This window comes from Dipodomys spectabilis, unplaced genomic scaffold, assembly GCF_019054845.1.
Source record: "Dipodomys spectabilis isolate Male_0828 unplaced genomic scaffold, ASM1905484v1 ptg000125l, whole genome shotgun sequence".
Lineage (NCBI taxonomy): Eukaryota > Metazoa > Chordata > Mammalia > Rodentia > Heteromyidae > Dipodomys > Dipodomys spectabilis.
The window spans coordinates 10230654-10251743 of NW_024870802.1; the positions used below are offsets into that span (position 1 = coordinate 10230654).

At 43.6% G+C, this 21090-nt stretch overlaps 1 protein-coding gene across 6 annotated transcripts in view; it reads right to left on the reverse strand.

The window, feature by feature from the left end:
• Pdcd11 (programmed cell death 11) overlaps positions 1-21090 on the reverse strand; it is a 46006-nt gene that overhangs the window by 6182 nt on the left and 18734 nt on the right. For 4 of the 6 annotated variants that reach the window (XM_042689258.1, XM_042689259.1, XM_042689261.1 and 1 more), the window contains 15 exons: positions 19679-19930; positions 18797-18937; positions 18126-18320; positions 17532-17702; positions 16156-16375; positions 15199-15351; positions 14685-14800; positions 12974-13518; positions 11829-11891; positions 9432-9540; positions 7468-7557; positions 7169-7271; positions 6574-6751; positions 1937-1993; positions 143-265 (listed from right to left, as the gene is read on the reverse strand). In XM_042689258.1, coding sequence (XP_042545192.1) covers positions 143-265; positions 1937-1993; positions 6574-6751; positions 7169-7271; positions 7468-7557; positions 9432-9540; positions 11829-11891; positions 12974-13518; positions 14685-14800; positions 15199-15351; positions 16156-16375; positions 17532-17702; positions 18126-18320; positions 18797-18937; positions 19679-19930 — 2516 coding nt within the window. The remainder of the gene's footprint in view (positions 1-142; positions 266-1936; positions 1994-6573; positions 6752-7168; positions 7272-7467; positions 7558-9431; positions 9541-11828; positions 11892-12973; positions 13519-14684; positions 14801-15198; positions 15352-16155; positions 16376-17531; positions 17703-18125; positions 18321-18796; positions 18938-19678; positions 19931-21090) is intronic. The other 2 variants (XM_042689262.1, XM_042689260.1) reach the window with 1 other exon arrangement.

Consider the following 21090-nt stretch of genomic DNA (forward strand, 5'->3'; position numbering starts at 1 on the left):
TTTTATGCTACATCATAGCATAGCAGTGTAAATCACAAGCTGCTAGACAGACGCAGAGAAAAAGAGGAAACCCAATGGCAAGGAATAGTGCAGTGCTAGGTGGCTAGGAATATGAACTAAAGACAGGCTTCACACTACTCACCCTAAGAGCACACCATTCGGTTGGATGGATTTCACATAACCCCTCAGGAGTTGCCCTTCCTTAATGTCCTGGATGGAGTTAATCTCTGGATCTTCTATTTTGTTTTTTGTCTCTGGGTTTGTCCTAAAAGAGTAGAAGAAGGCTTATACGTGTACACCTTTAACTTTATTCCCTCACTATCCCCAACACACCTGCAATAATTGTGTATTGTATTTTATATGTAAGGATACACCTCTAAAAATTTAAGCAAAAAACAAATGCTGGCAAAGATGTGGGGAAAAAGGAACAGTATTACATTACTGGTGGAAATGTAAACTAGTATAACCATGCTGGAAGGTGGTTTGGAGATTCCTCAAAAAACAAAACAAAACAACAACAAAAAACCCCTCAACACAGAACCTGTGATCTAACGATACTATTCTTGGGCATCTACCCCCAGAGACTTGTAATCAAGTCAGGTTATAGTAAAGACCCTTGCACATCCATGTTCATTGCTGCACTATTCACAATAGCCAAGTTATGGAAACAGCCCAGATGCCCTACAACAGAGGAGTGGATCAAAAACTATGGTATATACACAATGGAGTTTTACTCATCCATTAGAAAGAATCTGTCATCTACAGGGAAATGGATGGACCTAGAACAATGTTATATGTTAAGTGAAGTAAGCTAGGCTTAGAGAGATAAACAACGCATGTTTTCTCTCATGTGGAAGGAAGCTAGGTCTAAAATACAACTAGACATGATAACATATAACGGAGCTCAATGCGTTTGCACACAAACTGACTAACGCAGGGTATACTTAAGGAGGAACCAAGGGCATAATTTCTCTGAACAACTGAAGTACTGTTTATCAAAACAAATACCAGGAAATGGAAACTCTTTTTTTTGGGGGGAGGGGTAGGAGGGGCTCATAGAAGAAGAAATGGAAGAAGGGTGAACCAATGCAGTCATTATATTCAATATACACTGAGTGAAAAATGAACTGTTTAACTTGTGGGTAGAAACAGGAAGGGGAAGATAGGAGAAAATAAAGGAAGGAGTGACACTGAGCAAGAAGCACTGTACTCATAACCTGACTTAGGGAACTGCAGTTTCTTTGGACAACTCCTTAACAACAACAATAATAATTTATTTGTTTATTTATTTTTGTTTAACTTTTTTTTTGGTCAGTCATGGGGCTTGAACTCTGGACCTGGGCACTGTCCCTGAGCTCTTCAGCCTAAGGTGAACGCTCTACCACTTGAGCCACAGTGCCACTTCTGAATAACAATAATAAAATACAACTCTGCACTTGTTAGACAAAGCCTTTGAAGCCCCGCCTTCTCTCTCCTCCAGACCTGGTTGGCCTCCCCTGCTGGGTCTAGGCTGGTTGTCTAGGAGCCAGCTAAGCAGAAACAGAAAAAAGCCAACCAAGACACAGAGGTCAAACCTAAAGCTGGGCCTTAGAGAACACTTAGCCAGAGATGAAGTGGAACATAGGCCAATCCTTTTTACACCAAACCCACTCCCTACCATGGTTAAACCATCTCTCCTCACCAGCACCACTATCTTGTAGCCTTGGACATCCACAATTAGATATATGAATTTCTCCTCAGGAGATTAGAGTCTAGGAAGACAGTTCCTTCTAAAAATCTGAATGACCCAGCTTTTTTGGATAGGAGCTTAGGGCATAAAATGAATGAGCAAAGAAGAAAGGTGGAAAGCCTGAAGTTCTGTGATAGATACAATTAGCCTCCCCTTGGTCCTCTCAGTGTCTTCTTCCCTTCTCGTTCCAATACCGCCAACACCCACCTGGATGATCGCAGAGACAAAGTCAATTCTTGGTCTTCAGTGGACAAGACATAACATCTGAAATGTGAACAAGAAAGGAAAAAACCATTGTCAGTATGTCTGGGGACAGCAGCGCTCCCTCTCTACAAGGCTACCTGTCAAGAACAAGAAGAGAAATGGATAAGACCCAGAAAAGATTATGTTAATTGAAGTAAGTCAGGCTCAGAGAGGCAAATGGTGCATGTTCCTCTCATGTGGAAGTTAGATCTAAAATACAAACATAAATGATAACATACACAGGATTTTATAAATACAAACAAATTGACTAAAGGGTGGTATACTTAGGGGAGAAGTCCCAATGGTGTAACTCCTCTGAATAATAAACTGTTTAACAAAATGAATACCAGGAAGAGAGGGCAAAGAGGGGCACAATGTACTCTATGTAAGAACTGAACTGTAAAACTCAAGAGTAGGGATGAGAGGGGAAGATGGGGGAGAATGATGAAAGGGGTGACACTGATCAAGATGCACTCTTTTTGTAACCTGACGTATGGAATGATAAACTCTTTGTATAACTACCTAATTTAAAAAAAAAAAAAAAGAACAAGTAGACATGAGACTTGGCTTCAGTTTCTTCATTCTGATGAAAGCCTGCTGAGGGACTCTCAATGGGTCAATAGTATTACCTACTCCTCTTGCCCAACAAAAGAGAAGAAACTACGAGGAGACATGAAAGGCTTCTAGTTGACTCACAGAGCCAAAGATGGTGTGTACATGGTCCCTGACTTACAATGGTTTGTGATGTTTTGACTTTGCAATGATATGATGGGGAGACACATTCAACAGAAACCATATTTTGAATTTTGACCTTTTCCTGGGCAAGTGAAATGCAGGAGGATACTCCTTCTCTCTACTCAGTAGCAGCAGCAAGTTGTAGAGGTGCTCATAATCACAAGGGGAAACAAAGAATGCTCTATAGCTTTGGCTGTTCAAGAGTTTAGGTATATTCAAATGCATGTTAAACTGAAGGTATTTTCAACATACAATGGGTTTATGGGAACAAAACATATACATGAGAAGCATGTATATTTCAGAGATAAGATGAGTACTACTTTATGTCTTGAGAATGTCTGATCTCCACAGAGAAACAGAATAACCACAGAAAACCACAACCAAGGATGACCTATTGAAGACATAAAACAGCAGTTCAGATAGATTAACAAGGCCTGAGCTGGAGAGGTTTTGAAAAAAGGTTGATTCTTTTGTCAGATTTTCAAAGAATTTAATCTAAAACTGCAATTTAAATCATTAAAGTATAGAATCTTAGAGGTAGAAAGATCTCAGCAACAATATAGTCCAGCTTTTTCCCATGACAGATTTCTGCCTTTTCTTTCTTTCTTTCTTTTTTGGTCTGTCATGGGGGCTAAATTCTGGACCTGGGTGCTGTCCCTAGCTCTTCAGCTCAGGGCTAGTGCCCTACCACTTGAGCTACAGCACCACTTCCAGCTTTTATCTGCTTATGTGGTGCTGAGGAATTGAACCCAGGGCCTCATGTATGCGAGGAAAGCACTCTACCACTGAGCCAGCTTCCCAGCCCCAGATTTCTGCCTTTTCTAACAGGTACCAGAGCCTTCATAGCTGGAAAGGGCATAAAGAGACCATCTGCCTTGAGGGCCCCTTGAGACCATCCATACCTGATAGACAAGGGGAATTTTAATTTAACATTACTCACAGGGCTGGCTGTCATAGTCTTTAAAATAACAACACTGCTTAAAAAAACAACAACAAAAAACCCACACCCTCATTTTGTAAGCCTTAGGAAACAAAGCAGAGATAATTCTGGATGTCTCTAGGATGCATTCTTTTTCTTTCCCCAGGCTCTTAGTATTTTTGTGATGCTTAGCTTTGAGAAGTAACCAACAATTTAGACAGTTGCCAGTGCCTAGGACATTGGAAATGAGAGAGGGCAATGACTATTTTCAGCATCTGCCTTCTGAAGTACCTATTCTTCTAGTAAACTTCATTCTATCAGCTGAAATTTGGACTTAGAACTGAAGCAGGTACACCTTTAGGCATTTGAAATATCTTATAAACAAAGCTCTTCCAAATTCCAAAAGTTTACAGAAAATACCTATAGTTAATTTTAATGCAAAAGCCAGGGACCAGTGGCTCATGCTTGTAAGCCTAGCTACACAGGAAGCTGAGATCTAAGGGTCACAGTTTGAAGCCAGCCCAAGCAAGAAAGTATATGAGTCTCTGATCGCCAATGAAACACCAAAAAGGCCAGAAAAGGAGCTGTGGCTCAAGTAGTACAGTGCTAGCCTTGAGCAAAAAAGCTCAGGGATAGCACCCAGGCCCTGAATTCAAGCCCAAGGACCACCACACACACAAAATTAATAATAATAATGCAAAGCACAGAACAAATATAAAGAATAAAAAAATGTTGGGAATTGGTGGCTTGTACTTGTAATCCTAGCAACTTAGGAGGGTGAGAGCTAATGATCATGCTTCTAAGACAGCCCAGGCAGGAAAAGTCTGTGAGACCCTCATCTCCACTTAACTAGCAAAAAGCCAAAAGTAAAGGTGTGGCTCAAGTGGCAGAGAGCCAGCCTGGAGCAAAAAGGTAAGGGACAGTACCCAGGCCCTGAGTTCAAGCCCCAGTATTGGAATACACACAACAAAAGAACAAACAGGCATGAAAAATGACCAGCATGCAAAGTACAAATTAGAGATCAAATGACTAAGATAAAAATGAAGAATATCTGGTGTTGGTATGGATGTGAGAAATAACCACACACTGTATGTTTTTAGTGGAATATAAATAGGTACAGTTCTTTTAGAAAACAGAATTAGGAAAAATTTATACCATCATCTGACTCATAAACTTTGCTTCTAGGAATTTATTTCCAAGACATTTTGTATCAGTACCAATATATGTATAAGATCTGTATTGTCTATCAAGGGAATTGGCCAAATAAATTTTGATTAAAAAAACGAGGTGCCGGGCACTGGTGGCTCACGCCTGTAATCCTAGCTACTCAGGAGGCTGACATCTGAGGATCACAGTTCAAAGCCAGCCCAGGCAGAAAAGCCCGTGAGACTCTTTTTTTTGGGTCCGGTCATGGGGCCTGAACTCTGGGCCTGGGCACTGTCCCTCAGCTCTTCAGCTCAAGGCTAGCGCTCTAGCGCTTGAGCCACAGCGCCACTTCCGGCTTTTTTCTGTTTGCTTATGTGGTGCTGAGGAATTGAACCCAGGGCCTCATGCATGCAAGGCAAGAGCTCTACCACTGAGCCACCTTCCCAGCCCCGCCCGTGAGACTCTTATCTCCAATAAACCACTACAAAAAACCAGAAATGGCACTGTGGCTCAAGCGGTAGAGCACTCGCCTTGAGCTGAAGAGCACAGGGACAGTGCCCAAGCCGAGTTCAAGCCCCATGACTGACCAAAAAAAACCCCCAAAAAACCAAGAGGTAATGAAATACTAGTATTAAAAATAAGGAAAGAGTGGGCTGGGAACATGGCTTAGTGGTAGAGTGCTTGCCTTGCATGCATGAAGCCCTGGGTTCAATTCTGCAGTACCACATAAACAGAAAAGGCTGGAAGTGATGCTGTGGCTCAAGAGGTAGAGTGTTGGCCTTGAGCAAAAGAAACTCAGGGACAGTGCCCAGGCCCTGAGTCCAAGCCCCAGGAGTAGCCAATAAATAAAATAAAATAAGGTAAAAGATCAAGGTATATTTATTTATATAGGAAAGGAGAAAGTCATGATTACCTGCTTTGAAATAAAAAGCAACTTGCAAAATAACATATAATATGAAGTTCTAAGGGCTAGGGATCCAGCTCAGTGGTAGACTGCTTGCCATCCATAGACTCAACATCTAACATCATCATTAGTCAGTATTATTATTATTTTTTTTTTTTTGTCGGTCATGGGGCTTGAACTCTAGGCCTGGGTGCTGTCCCTCAGCTCTTCAGCTCAAGGCTAGAGCTCTACCACTTGATCCACAGAGCCACTTTTCTGAGTGGTTTATTGGAGGCAAGAGTCTCACGGACTTTCCTGCCCAGGCTGGCTTTTGAACTGTGATCCTCAGATCTCAGCCTCCTGAGTACCTAGGGTTACAGGTGTGAGCTACCGGCGCCCTACCAGTGCCCGGCAATATCATTCTTTTGTGTGTCTGTCCTAGAGCTTGAATTCAGAGCCTGAGTACTATCCCTGAGCTTCTTTTGCTCTAGGCTAGTGCTCTACCACAAGAGCCACAGCTCTTCCACCTTTTTTTTTTGTGATTAATTGGAGATAAGAGTCTCACAGACTTTCTTGCCCGGGCTGGCTGGCTTCAAAAGCGATCCTCACATTTCAACTTGCTGTGTAGCTATAATTACAGGTGTGAGCTATGGGCACTTAGCAAAAATATCTTATTACTATATTAAGTAAAATTATATCCACATATGGGATAAAGTCTGCAAACATTAGAAACCCAAGTATAACTGGTAAGAGCAGTAGGAAATAAGAGGAATGATAGAAATTTGTGTTTTCTATTTTATATATTTTTCTTTTTTTTCCAGCTTAAAAAAGTTAGGTATTATAGAGGATGGGAGGGGAGGGGAAAGGAGGGAACTCCATTAATTCCACAGTTAGGTTCAAGAGGAAGAACTGACTTACCTAACAACCTTCTGGGGGATGAACTCCTCCAAGGGAGCCTCAGAGTAGGAGTCACTCACATCAAATATACTGACTCTCCCCATTTTCCCAGAGGGGAAGGAGACAGTTAGTCCCTCGTTGGGTATCACCGTCACCACTTGGCCCATGGCTACTTCCCCTCTCTCAAGCTTGTGAGGACCTGGTAGGAGAGTGACTGATTCAGGCAAAAGGAAATAACAAGCTGAAACACTGACCCATCAATAGCTTGCAGGATGGGAGGCCACCTAGACTTGGACATTCAGGCTGAGTAGACTAGAACCACTAGATTATGAAGAACCAGCTTACTACACCCTATAACCAAGAACTGCAAGACCATGTGCTAGATAACTCTCTAAGGGGCTTGGGAAAACCAATGATAGATAACAGTAACCCAGAGAGTGGCAGAGTAACACAGGGTAAAGAGCAAAGCCTCGAGACAAAAGAGATCCCAGAAGGTCCTATACCCAACTTCCTCAGGCTTCCAACACTAAAGGCATCCCTCAAACTGAAGAAAGACCCTGTCCTCATATTTTTCCTACCCTCCTTTCCCCGACCAGGCACCATTTCATCTCCATACCTATGAGCGAGAGACACAAGAAGGCCTTAGAGGAATTTGAACTGACCACCATGGCCTTCAAGGCTTGGCCAATCCGGAAATTCTTATCTGGGTGTTTTAGGACCTGGAAAGTTAAAAAAAAAAAAAAAAAGATTCTTCTGATACTTCCAGAAAGGTTTATCATTTACTTAAAACCCTAGTATTTAAGTCTTCAGGTAAGTGCCTCTCAAACCAATCACTACGTAAGTGCAGAAGGACACACATCAGAGTCCAACTTTGGGAGCCGAGGTCTCCCCTCCAGGGATCTCATGCACACTGACCTTGAAGCTAAGTGAAGTGAGCAGCAAGGGAATTCTCCCTCGGATGTCCGGTGCAATCTCCACCTCAAGCCATTTCTTAACCACATTGAACTGGGGGGACAAAAACACAAGTAGGATAGAGAAGATACAAGCTTCCCTTCTTCCCCCCGCTAAAAAGCAGATTCTCCCCAAGCCACAGGCTGCTGGATATGGTAGCACACTCCTGTAATCCCAAAACTCAGGAGGCTAAGACGAGAAGATGGAGAGTTCCAGTCCAGCTTGAGTAAATAGTGAGACACTGTCTCAAAAATTTTTCTAAAAGGCTAGAGTTTGTGGGTCAACTGGTAGGGTACATGCCAAGTACCACCAAAGACAAACAAAAGGACCTCAAAGACATTCCTGTGCATTAGGACCAACCCCACTAACCTTTCTACTTTCTTCCACACTTGGCTGTGCCCACTGATCATTAACCATCTCTAGTGGTCAACATTGTAGTTCTTTATCAATTAAGATTTTGTACTTTAGGGGCTGGGAAGGTGGCTCAGTGGTAGAGCACTTGCCTTACATGCCTGAGGCCCTGGGTTCAATTCCTTAGCACCACATAAGCAAAAAAAGAAAAAAGCCGAAGTGGCACTATGGCTCAAGTGGTAGAGCGCTAGCCTTGAGCTGAAGAGCTGAGGGACAGTGCCCAGGCCCAGAGTTCAGGCCCCACGACCGGACCAAAAAAAAAAAAAAAGATTTTGTACTCTACAGCTCACATTGTGCTGCCTTAAACAAAGGCAACAATTTTCAACTCAATTTTCAAATGCAATGGAGGATTTACTAAGAAGCCATATCTAGAGATAAACAGAAGCCAAGCTTTACTAGCTTCAAGGAGATTACAATCCAAATAATAGCCATACAACTTATTACATAAGTAACAGGAGCTGCAAGCAACATTTATAAAGTACAGCTTGCTATCAGAGTACAAAAGAGACTAGTAGTTGGGAAGGTGATCTATGTTGAACCTTGAAGGGGAGTAGGTAACAGAAATAAAAGGGTACTTCATGTATACACAGCAGCAGAGCACTCATAAATTGACATGAAGTGAAACCCCTTTGTACAACTACTTAAAAAAATTAACGAAACCAGCATAGAAAAAAAAGGATATAAGAGAAAAGACAGGGGCTGGGAAGGTGGCTCAGTGGTAGAGTGCTTGCCTTGCATGCATGAGGCCCTGGGTTCGATTCCTCAGCACCACATAAGCAAAAAGAAAAAAAGCCGGAAGTGGTGCTGTGGCTCAAGTGGTAGAGCGCTAGCCTTGAGCTGAAGAGCTGAGGGACAGAGCCTAAGCCCAGAGTTCAGGCCCCACAACTGGAACCAAAAAAAAAAAAAAAAAGAGAAAAGGCAGGTTCCAGCGTGATTGGTACATAAAGCTGTAAAGTCTGATCATGAAGAACCCTAAATGCTACTTTAAGGCATCTGGAGAGGATCAATGTCTACAGGCAGTATGTGACTAAAGGGATCAAGCATCAGAAACATGCTCAGAGATGTTTGTGGAAAAGCAATTTCGTACCAATGAAGAAATGTTATTCCTCAAGGTCAAGGCCAGTCTAGCTTCTTTTCTTATATGCACCAATTATATAATATGCACAAGTTACACTTAATCACTTTCTTCTGGAATGCTTGTTCCACTTTGGGTTCAGAATCCATAACCTGGCTGGCACTCAATTAGACTGCTCTGCAGCACAGCTACATTTTATGTATGCCCTATCGTACCATTAATTTGTAAACATGTTGAATTATGAACTGTTTGCCATTTTGAAAGCTTCAACTTAGCTCCCTGATGAGACAAGCTTTCTAGAAGCAGAGGCCATGTGTCACTGCCCATAAGCCCAGTATGGAAGCATACAGAATCAAAGGCCAAGTGCTAACAGCTTTGGTTTCCAGCTTCTACCCCACTTCTTCTCAAGGATGATCTGTATTGCTGGCAGGCAACTACTCACCTTCTTTAGGAAGCAAATCACAGTCTGGCCAGCCTGGAACTGCTTAATCTTCTCCATAGGGCTGACTGTATATGTGTCAAGAGCAGTGTGGCCATCCTTCTCCAGATCACTAATGCATAAAGATGGTGGAAAGAGTAAGTCAACCTCTGGGTAAGACTTCTGGCTTCATAGTATCTCCCTTGAGTGGTCACAGATCAACAATAGGGCTCTATTACTCTCACACACCTTCCATGACAGGTCTCTCTTTTTTTCTCCTCTAAGGCAAATTTTTCCCATGTTATTTACGTATATATGAAGCATCTGTGAAGTGGGTAGCTCATGATAATTTTTATTTAAAAATATTTTTGAACTGCTTTCATAATATTTTAGCTTTTGCTTTACAGTCTGCAGAAATGCCTTCACAAATAATTTTACTGAACTTAACATGTGGGGATCCTATTGAACCAAGAGTTGAAGTCAGGGCTCTACTCAAAAAAACCAAAGGTCAGCAGGGTGCTGGTGGCTCATGCCTGTAATCCTAGCTACTCAGGAGACTGAGATCTGAGGATCGTGGTTCGAAGCCAGCCCAGGCAGGCAAGTCCATGACACTCTTGTCTCCAAATACCTATTTAGAAAAAGCTGGAAGTGGTGCTGTGGCTGAAGTGGTAGTTCAAGCCCCAGAACCAGGAAAAAAAATAAGAAAATTAAAAACAACAAAACCCAAAAAGTCCCAGAACTCTAAGCCAATGTTATACTATAATTATCATTTTCTTTTCATAAAAGCAACAAGTGAGTGATCTCAAAGTTCAGTCCATACACAAATCACTCCTTCCTGCAAAAAAAAAAAAAAAGGAAAAAAAAAAAGAAAAATCAGAACTGCTACCCGTTTACCAATTCAAATAATTTCTAAAACCAACCCAATTTCTTAAATCCATCAATAAAATGGCACAATTAATGCTGGTAAAAATGCAAAAAGAGGACAGGCGCCCATGACTCACGCCTGTAATCCTAGTTATTCAGGAGGCTGAGATCTGAGGATCATGGTTCAGAGCCAGCCCAGGCAGGAAAGTCCCTAAGACTCTTTTGTTGTTGTTGGTGGTAGTCCTGGAGCCTGAATTCTGCGCCTGGGTGCTATCTCTCAGCTCAACTCAAGGGTAGCACTCTACCACTTGAGCCACAGCACCACTTCCAGCTTTTTCTGTTTATGTGGTGCTGAGGAATCGAACCCAGGGTCTCAAGCATGCAAGGCAAGCACTCTAACACTAAGCCATCATCCCAGCCCATCCTTGAGACTCTTATCTCCAATAAACCACCAGTGCTCAAATGGTAGAGCACTCACCTTGAGATGAAGAGCTCAGGGATAAGCACCCAGGCCCAGAGTTCAAGCCCCACCACCAATAAGAAAAAAAAATTAGATAAATAAGTAAACAAATAAAATTAAAGCCAGGCACTGGTGGCTCACACCTGTAATCCTAGCTACTCAGGAGGCTGAGATTTGAAGATCACAGTTCAAAGCCAGCATAAGCAGGAAAGTCTGTGAGACTCTTATCTCCAATTAACCACCAGAAAACCCAAAATGGCACTGTGGCTCAAAGTGGTAGAACGCTAGCCTTGAGCTGAAGAGCTGAAGGACAGCGCCCAGGCCCAGAGTTCAAGCCCCACAACTGGAAAAAAATAAAATAAAAATTAGGGCTGGGAAGGTGGCTCAGTGGTAGAGCGCTTGCCTTGCATGCCTTAGGCTCTGGGTTCGATTCCTCAGCACCACATAAGCAAAAAGAAAAAAAGCCGGAAGTGGCGCTGTGGCTCAAGTGGTAGAGTGCTAGCCTTGAGCTGAAGAGCTGAGGGACAGCGCCCAGGCCCAGAGTTCAGGCCCCACAACCGGACCAAAAAAAATAAAAAATAAATAAATAAAAATTAAAGTAGAGCTTCTCACCAAGCAGAAATGCAGTGTACTGAGGAAGAATATTCTTAGCTATATGTTCATAACGAGGAACTACTGAGTTCTAGAAAACTGAATTGAGAGCAGAAATGTTTCCTTCTATGAATGCTGACAAACAGAACTATAATCAGCTTTTGAAGTTGTTTTTAATTCTTACCAGAAAAACAATGTAATTTGGAAATAGAAAAAAAGACCTAACACTGACAGGATGAAATGCCAAAGCAGAGGGTACTTTCCACAAGACATTGCTCTTGGGCTGGAAAGGTAGCTCAGTGGTAGAGTGCTTGTCTTACATGCATGAGGCCCTGGGTTCAATTCCTCAGGACCACATATGCAGAAAAAGCTAGAAGTGGCGCTGTGGCTCAAGTGGTAGGGTGCTAGCCTTAAGCTGAAGAGCTGAGGGACAGGGCCCAGGCCCAGAGTTCAGCCCCCACAACTCACAAAAAAAAAAAAAAGAGATTGTTCTTAGGGTCCCTTACCTTGGCCGGACACTCAGCTCCAGGATGGTTCGAATGAATCTGGGGTGACTTATTGGGAGAAACCTAGAGAAACAAATAAGTCAAATCAATTATCTTACTCTAATACAGTGATCAAAAGATCAGGATTTCTCTATTCCACCCCAAACCAATTTTACAACTACCACCATCTTCTTCCATTGCCATTACTGATGGGAAATTCAGGCTGAGGGTCTCATTCTCACTCTTTATAGTAAGTGGCAAAGTGCTGGCTTGTCTGACCTTTCACAATTGTCACATTATACTCTGAAAAGAATTTCCCTTACAGATTACAAGCTCTAAACCTTTCATTTTAGACACAGGGGAAACAAGGTCTAGAGAGAGTATATGACTTACCAAAGATCACAGAGCTAGTTCCTGAAATTAATATGCCAACTATCTGCTAGGCTTTCAATGGCTTTTTTTCCTTTCTGGTTATAACAAGAATTTCTACTATAATAGCATATACTATATAACTAGATTTAAAGTGAGTATACCCAAGGTGGAGGACAGATTATGATAACTGAAGACATATACCAAGCAATAACCACGAACCAGGCACCTACTAAATACTTAACATGCATGTCCTCTTTTTCAGTCTTTCCAGTAGCCATGAGGTAGAAGACTACATGACTCTTATTTTACAAATTAGGGAAATAAAATTCAGAGAGCTACATGTCCACCAGCATTTGCCATTCACACCCAAGTCTGACTCTAAACTCATGTTTTCAAGCATTACCCTCTATTTTTAAAATTAAATGACTCATTTGTAACTTTTTAACACCTACCTTTTTTTTTTTGGTTGGTTATGGGGCTTGAACTCTGGGCCTGGGCACTGTCCCTGAGCTCTTCGGCTCAAGGCTAGCACTCTACCACTTGAGCCACAGCGTCATTTTGGGTTTTCTGGTGGTTAACTGGAGATAAGTATCTCACAGATGTTCCTGCCCAGGCTGGCTTTGAACCATGATCCTCAGATCTCAGACTCCTGAGTAGCTAGGATTACAAGTGTGAGCCACCAGCACTGGCTTTTAACACCTACTTATATCCCTCCTACTCCTGACCCTCTCCCCCCCTCCTTGCAAAGACAACAATCTCCCCTCAAAGTCAGCCATCCCTTAACACCTCCATACTTAGATGTCTTCACATCTCGTCCACCAATCACTCGGGCAGTGACCGTCTTCCCAACTTTCAGCTTTGTAGTAGGAGAGGAGCCAACTGGAACATCATCTAGAATATTGGAGGCATGGATACAGCCAATGATGTCATCTTCCAGTGTCACGACCACATGAGTGGCCTTAATAGACTTGATAGTCCCAGTGACTATGTCCCCAATAGCCAGGGAGTGCTTCTTTTTAGTCCCTGTAGTCAGAGCTGGGTCATCATCCTCTTCCTCCTCATCAACTGCTTCCAGATTCTTCTGGATCTGTGTCATGGTCCTCTTAGCAGCTGGCCCCTCAACAGCTAGAAGAAGGCCAGTCACTCCTGGTTCTGTAGTCTTGAGGGTTAGGCAGACTCCCTGTCCCACCTGCAACTTCTCGGAGTCAAATCGGAAGGTGTCATTGAGGTGGGAGGTCAAGGAGAAAGCTGCTAGTTGGCCAGTCTCTACTAAAGAGGCCACTGCAAAGGACTCTTCTAGGTGCTGCACAATTCCTTGGTACCTGCTGCCTTTCTTCAGCTAGAAAAGAGAATATCAGTTATTTCTCTCTCCTTTCTCTCTCTCCTCTCTGTTCCTCTGTCTCTATCTCTGTCCTTCTCTCTATTAAAACTAGAACTCAGGGGGCTGGGAAGTTGGCTCAGTGGTAAAGTGATTGCCTCGCATGCATGGGCCCCTGGGTTCGATTCCTCAGTGCCACATAAGCAGAAAAAAGCCAGAAGTGGCGCTGTGGCTCAAGTGGTAGGGCGCTAGCCTTGAGCTGAAGAGCTAGGGACAGCGCCCAGGCCCAGAGTTCAGCCCCCGGGACAAAAAAAAAAAAGAACTAGAACTCAGCCATACTAGAACCAGCACATGGATTCAAAGTCATTCCTATGCAGAAGTATACAAGAAACAGGCACCAGTAGCTCAAGCCTATAATTCTAGTTATTCAGAAGGCTGAGATCCAGAGGATTGTGGTTTGAAATCAGTCTGAGCAGAAAAATCCATGAGACTCTTAAATCTAGTTAACAATCAAAAAGCCAAAGTGGAGGCATAGCTCAAGTGACAGAATACCAGTAATGAGCAATAAAGCCAAGTGAGTGCATAGCCTTGCGTTGAAACTCTGGTACTGGCAAAAACCAAAAAGGGTGCAAGATGCACGGCAGGAGAAGGATGTGGATATGCTGCTGCCTGGATGTCAGAAGTAACCACACTCCAGTTTTGTCGGGTTCATATAAATTCTGCCTTCTTTTGAAAACCAAAGACTTAAGCCAGCAGTGGGAGTATACATATTAATGTCAGCGCTTGAGAGGGTGGGGAAGAATTGCAAGTTCATGGCTGCTCTGGGCTAGAAAGTGAGTCTCTCTCAAAAATAAACAAAAATATTCCCAGCTGGTACCAACTGGCTGGCAAACAAGTGGCTCTCTATGCTGCACACAGGCAGGGCACCCATTCACTAGTCTGTCACGGTCAGACCTTCAACTTGCTGGCTCACTTATCTAAATTACCTGTTTGGCCCTAAAGACAGAACGACTGTATAATTCATCACTTCAACCCACATGAGAAATTAGTCCTCTACCATACTAGAACAAAATGAAACTGGAAATGTCCTTTATAGATGTAGGCACTTATTCTATCTACAGAGACCTGGGATAAAACCCCTGAGCTGTGAGTATAATATAGAAGAAATCAAGTCACAGCAAGCTTACCCTTTTAGCTTTTCTATTCACCAAATGCTGGCTGAGGGAAACATGTACTTCCAACTTCAACATATCAACACTGAGGACCACAACCTTCTTCTTCTGCCCAGGTTCCACCTCCTGCCCTACAGTGCAGAACCAAATAGTGCAATTATCTTCATGAAACACAGAAAAGGAGAACAGTATCTAAACTGGGTACCTTTTACCCCACAAAGCAAAGATGATGTATTTCTTGGGTTTATATGGACATTAGGGAAGCCAAAGTGGTTTACTTCCCATAGCTAGGGTTAGGGTAAGTCTTAATTCATGCAACCTGATACATAAACGTTTAAATTTACCTTACCATACTAAGCTCTTTTAGCATATTGTCAGCTATCCTGCTTTGAAATCATACAAGTTAAGTATATCAAAAGCTTCACTAGCATCAACACATCTACTGTTGGGAATTCTGTATCTAGCAGAGGAAACAATTAGCATAGGGGTCTCTCCAAAAAAACCAAACAAGCAAGACAATTGCACTCACCTGTCCGGTGGTATCTGCTAGCTCTCACGACCAGGTCAGGCACAGGACCTCCACTGAACACCACTGAGCCATCCTCTAACACTTCCTGTACCACCAGGTCAAGGACCATTCCTGGGGTCATCTCAGCCAGCGTCTGGATCAGCACAGAGTCTGCCATAGGCCCAAAGGCAGCAGGGATTAATAAAAGGAAAGAACATTCTTACCATCCCTTTCTTCCAAAGTATGTTGGTACCAAAGAGGGCAGTGGAGTGTTCAAAGTCACTGACAAGGTAAAAATCACATTTTGCAAAAATGTCCAGTATTCATGAAAACTCTTGTTATAGGTAGAGAGTTATACTTCTTGCTAATTCTACCTGGCCATAATTTATGAAATTAGCCAACAAGTGACAGGAACACAGGCTTTCCTTTAGATCCTAAATTTTCATTGTTTCTGTTTAGGAACAGATCCTGCATCATGGTTCAGTCTATAACACCTTACAGACTACAGGTATGTCTGCTCCATTTTACTACCTACTACTTACTTATCTGAGATGAAAGGGAAGAGATTGAAGACTCTGGGACAAAGGGAAATTTTGGTTGGGGAGGGAGGGAGGGATGGACAATGAAAATTTCTAGGCTACTTATAATGACCTTTATCTTAATCTAGGTGGGAAATAGAGGTGTTCAGGTTTTCATTACATAAACATTTACTGGACTACTTACTGAATGATTTGTGCACTTCATGCAAGTCACACTTCATTAAAAACCAAAAACCAAGGCTTACCAAGCCAGGTATGGTGCTGTATACCTGTAATCCCATCTATCGTGGAGAATAAAAACAGGGAAATTGCTTGGGCACCAGTGAGACACTTTCACCAAAAAAAGCTGCTTCTAATTTTCTTTTTTCATCTTAATACTGGGTACAACTATAGCACATGCACTCTTTTGCTTCCCTGTAACAGATCCAGAGGTCCCCACCTCGGTTGCTCATGAGGCTGCGCACACCCTGCAGCTCCTCCAGGCACTGGCTCAGGAGGAGGAGACTGGTACTGGCCAATTTCCCCAGAGTGCAGTCTGACAGCCGCAATGACAGCAGCATGCGCTGCTTCTCCTCATCCACGTTGGTCACCTTCGCAACCACGGTCTGCCCCTCGACGAAGTGGTCACTTGGGGTGGTCACAAACTTGTCACTCATGAGCTGAAGAGTGGAAAGAAAATGAGGAAAGGAAAGGAAGTTTCCAGTAAGACAATCCACTTAATGTGTCCAGAGATGGGATGTTGGGAAGGAGAGAAAGGGACCCCAAGGAGCTTTCCACAGCCTTCTTTGACCTTTCTGTAAAAATGTAGGAGAGGCCCTGGCTGCCCAACTCCGCCTTTGAAGAGGACACCCAGCTAAGAAGGTACATCATATCCAAGCCAGCAGGTCCAGGACATCCCTGTCTCTATCATCCAATGACAACCTTCTTTCTCTATATACATTTCTGGGGTATTCCTCTATGCCTCCATTTAAACTTTTATTTGGCAAGAAGTACAATGTGACTTTTCTGGCATAAAATACAAGACCAAGGTCTGGAAAGAAGTAACTATGGACAATTGGTGGCCATTTATTTGGTGTTGTCTTACATTCATTGGTCTAAGGCTCCATCCCATTAGGTCTTAGCTCCAACTATGGGGTTGCTAGGATCCTTTTCCTATCTGAAAGGCTTACGATTTAATGGCATGGAGGAGAAAAGAATGTCAAGGATATTCCACTGCCCTAACACCTTGAAAACCCCAGCGGACTCTAAAATCTCTATTGGGCTGCTTAGGAAAATCTACTTTCAAATCTGAACATGCTAAGTATAACTACAAGCTCAGTTTTCTTTACACTAGAACTTAGTGTAAAAGATGAAAGAGAACAGGGGCCCTTTTCTCCAGGATGACGTGCAGCAGGCAGGAAGAGTACAGCCTGGGTCAGTGTTCTACTCACTCTCCACCAAGAACCTTCAGGTTACTCATACCTTAAGTGGTGCCCCCTTAACCTCTTTTATTTTTTTGTTTTTGGTCAGTTGTGGGGCCTGAACTCTGGGCCTGGGCACTGCCCCTCAGCTCTTCAGCTCAAGGCTAGTGCCCTACCACTTGAGCCACAGGGACACTTCCGACTTTTTTTCTGCTTATGTGGTGCTGAGGAATTGAACCCAGGGCCTCATGCATGCGAAGCAAACATTCTACCACTGAGCCAACTTCCCAGGCCCCCTGCCCCCCACTTGGTCTCTTCTAAAGCAGTAAAGCTTCTTGCTCCTTCCCACCCTGAAAGGTCTTATAATCCTTGTATTTTATCTTCAAAGGCCCCTGTGCAATGAGGCAGAACTTACGGCTTTGGGGGCCAATCCACTGAGTCCTGAGGGGAACTGGACGAACACACCATAGTCCATGATGCTCCTCACAAAACCAATGAGAAGCATTCCAGGCTGTATTTCTGAGAAGCTTTTGGGATCCTGGCCACCTTCTACTGTAGAGACCAAAGAAGGCTTCCTACAGAGGAGCTAATGGTACTTTATCAAGGACTATTTCAGAAAAGCCTGTGGAAACATCCATCTCTCCCATTTCCTTTTTCCTTTTATTCTGCTACTGCAGAGTGTGCAGACCCACAGCAGTAGCAACACCTAGAGCTCACGAGTTTTTGTTTTGTGCCAGTCCTAGGGCTTGAACACAGGGCCTGGTGCTGTCCCTGAGCATTTTTGCTTGAGATTGGTGCTTTTAGCCTTTGAGCTCCACTTTCAGCCTTTTGCTAGCTAACTGGGAGATAAAAGTCTTACTGACTGAAGGCTGGCTTCAACCCTCAATCCTTGGATCTTGGATCTCAGCCTCCTAAGTAGCTAAGAGTAGCTAAGATTATAGGTGTGAGCTTAAAAACCACTTTAGGGCCCTCCCATCTCCCACTGCCCTCAGATACCAGTCAAGGATACAAGGTGTTTCTCACTCTGGCTCAGACACAACACTCGGTGAAGGGTGTCACCTGCCTGGAGCCAGTGGTACAACAGAGGGCCATTGGTGACATGGTCTGATAGATGAGGCGTGGGAAGGAAAGCAGGAATGTTGTGGGGCAGGACTGCCACCTCCAGGCCATCTCTGGTCTTCTCTAAAACCTTCACATCCACCAACTGTGCAGGGAATAGGAAGACAAAACCAGCATTTGTCCCCAGCAGACAGCAACCTTGTCTGGATAAGTTCCAAATCCCAGTACCAGGGCCACTGAGTGGCTGACAGTAGAGGGGCCCTTTCCTCCAGAGCCATCCTGCCACCCCAGGACCCAGATAATGACACATCTGTAGACTCCTATCACTTCTTGCCAGTCCCTCCACTGGGTCTCAGAGGAAGAGGAAACTGCAGCCTGGCCCTAGTGACCAGAGAAGGACACACAGAAGTGCTTTACTAGAAAGCCACATTGGACACTATTTTCTTTCATAATGGCTTTCACTGACACTGACACATAGGAAAGAACACGCACAAAGTCCTCTCTCAGGAAGCCCTCTAGTTCTAGAATCTTAAAAGCCCCTTTTCTTTCCCCCTCATGTATCAGTGGCCCCTTGTCACTGTTAAGAGAGAAGTTGTCTGGAGAAGTCCTATAGAGAGGTACCTGCCCAATGTTAACAGCGCGTTTTTTCTTCTGACTGTGTCCAACACTCTCATTCTCTGGCTCTGGCTCACTCAACAGCTTGAAGGATAAGAGCATCCTCTCTTTGGATGGCTCACAGTTCAGCACTGCAACCTTCACCACCTGGCAAGAAACCACATGTGCTTGGTTGTCTTCAGCAGCCAGGTGGTACCCTCCCCAGTGCTGCAGGGGCATTGGGAGGTCTACCAATACTCTGGACCAGATCAGAGATAGGGAAAGAAGAAATGTAGAGATGACACAGAAACCCCACAAAGTAACCATCTGAATAAAAAGGAAGACATGAATAACTTTCAGTACAACCCAAGACAGGCTGAAACCAACTAGCATTATAGCACTGCACTGCCTCACAGCAGTATTTGATGGAACACTCATTTGTTACAGGTAATGACTGACTTCTTTCAGTCTGTGGGCCTGAGTCCATTAGTATTCCAGTGGGAGGTTCTCTGTTCTGTTGCCCCTGCCTCCACTGCATGATTACGTAGGTCTATTTGTGCTCTCTTCCTCCTTCTATTCAAGCAGCCCTTGTTCTACTTGAGGTAGAGCCACTTATCCAGCAAGCACAAGACCAAATTCAAACCTCAGCACCACTTCTGCCCTGATAACGGGTTCTGTTAAGAGTGGCACATATAGGTCAACTTGACTGCTGTTCGTGCAGAACTGATATCAAGAGATTCCAGAAATATGATTTGGTAAATGGAAAGTTGGTGATCTTTAATTCTTATACTCTTACCAAAAAAACCCCACAAAAAACAAAAACAAAGCAATCCTCTTGATCACTGCTAGTTCACATCTACAAATGTGGAGTCACCAAAGGTAGGAAGTCTGGTCCAGAGGAAAGGTTACCTGGCCGGTGAAAAAGACCTTCTCTGGGTCAGGGATATACTGCGCACTGAGTTCAGGCTTGGGCACCAGTCCCTGAACATCATTGTAGAACTTCACAATACAGCCATAGTCCCTGGCCCTGAGGATGACACCATGAGTCTGGAGACCAGGCTTGGCATCGTTATAGGAGGTGATGATAGGCAGTTTGGACATGATCAGGGTTTTCTTCAGGGTCATTATCAGTTTCTTGGCTTCAGGGTCACAAAGTAAAACCTAGGGAAAGGATAGCAACCATTAACAAGTTACCTGTTATCAAGAAAATTTCTGAGCTTCTCTCTGCAACTCTCAAACTCAAAGTCTATGGATCATTCCCCAGGGGACTGTCATCTCTTCTTCCCTGAATAATTTCCAGCTTCCGGCAGGATGATCATCCAAAGCACAGAAATTTCTTTTTCAATGCATCCCTCCCACACTCTCTTCTGGCCATATAGCAATAGGATTACCTTACAGCAGCCCCCAGGCTTGAGGAACACTATACTACCCAGCTTTGCAGACCCAATATATCACCTGAGTAGTGTTACTAGGTATAATCTAAGACTGCAAATTCCTCAGAGGCTTATCTTGAGGGCAGAGAAACTCCTTTTTAGTCATCCATTGTCACTATATAGACCTGCACCAATGAGCATCTGCTGTCTTTGTGGAGTTAATGACAAATTACTGAGCATGTGAGGCTCTGAATTCAATTCCCAGCATCAACCAACCAACCAACCATACATTAAACCTTTAACATATCAAGTACCTGCACATACCAGGCCCTATGTAAAGTACTCCATATTATCATGCTTAATCTTCACAACCATGTAAAGTTCTTAGGATATAAGCCTTGGTTAAATATCACTCATTTTGGTAGCTTTATGAGTTATTTCTGTGCCTGGAGCACAACCCTTCCTAAATCCTATCCATCCTTTCTAGTGCAAAGTCCCCTCAGAACCGGGAACCTGTGGCTCATACTTGTAATCCTAGCTACTCAGGAGGTTGAGATCTGGGGCTCACAGTTCAAAACTAGCCTGGGCAAGACAATCGTGAGACTCTTATCTCCAATTAACCACCAGAAAACCAGAAAGGGCTCTGTGGCTCAAGCGGAAGAGCTCTCACTTTGAGCTGAAGAGCTCAGGGACAGTATCCAGTCCCAGAGTTCAAGTCCCATGACTGACAAAAAAAAAAAAAAAAAAAGGTCCTGTTAAGATTTCCCACCAAAGCTGGGCACTGGTGACTCACGCCTGTAATCCTAGCTACTCAGGAGGCTGAGATCCTAGGATCATGGTTAAAAGCCAGCCTAGGCAGGAAAGTTCATGAGACTCTTATCTCCAATAAACCACTAGAAAGCCATAAGTGGTACTGTAGCTCAAGTGGTAGAGCACTAGCCTTAATGC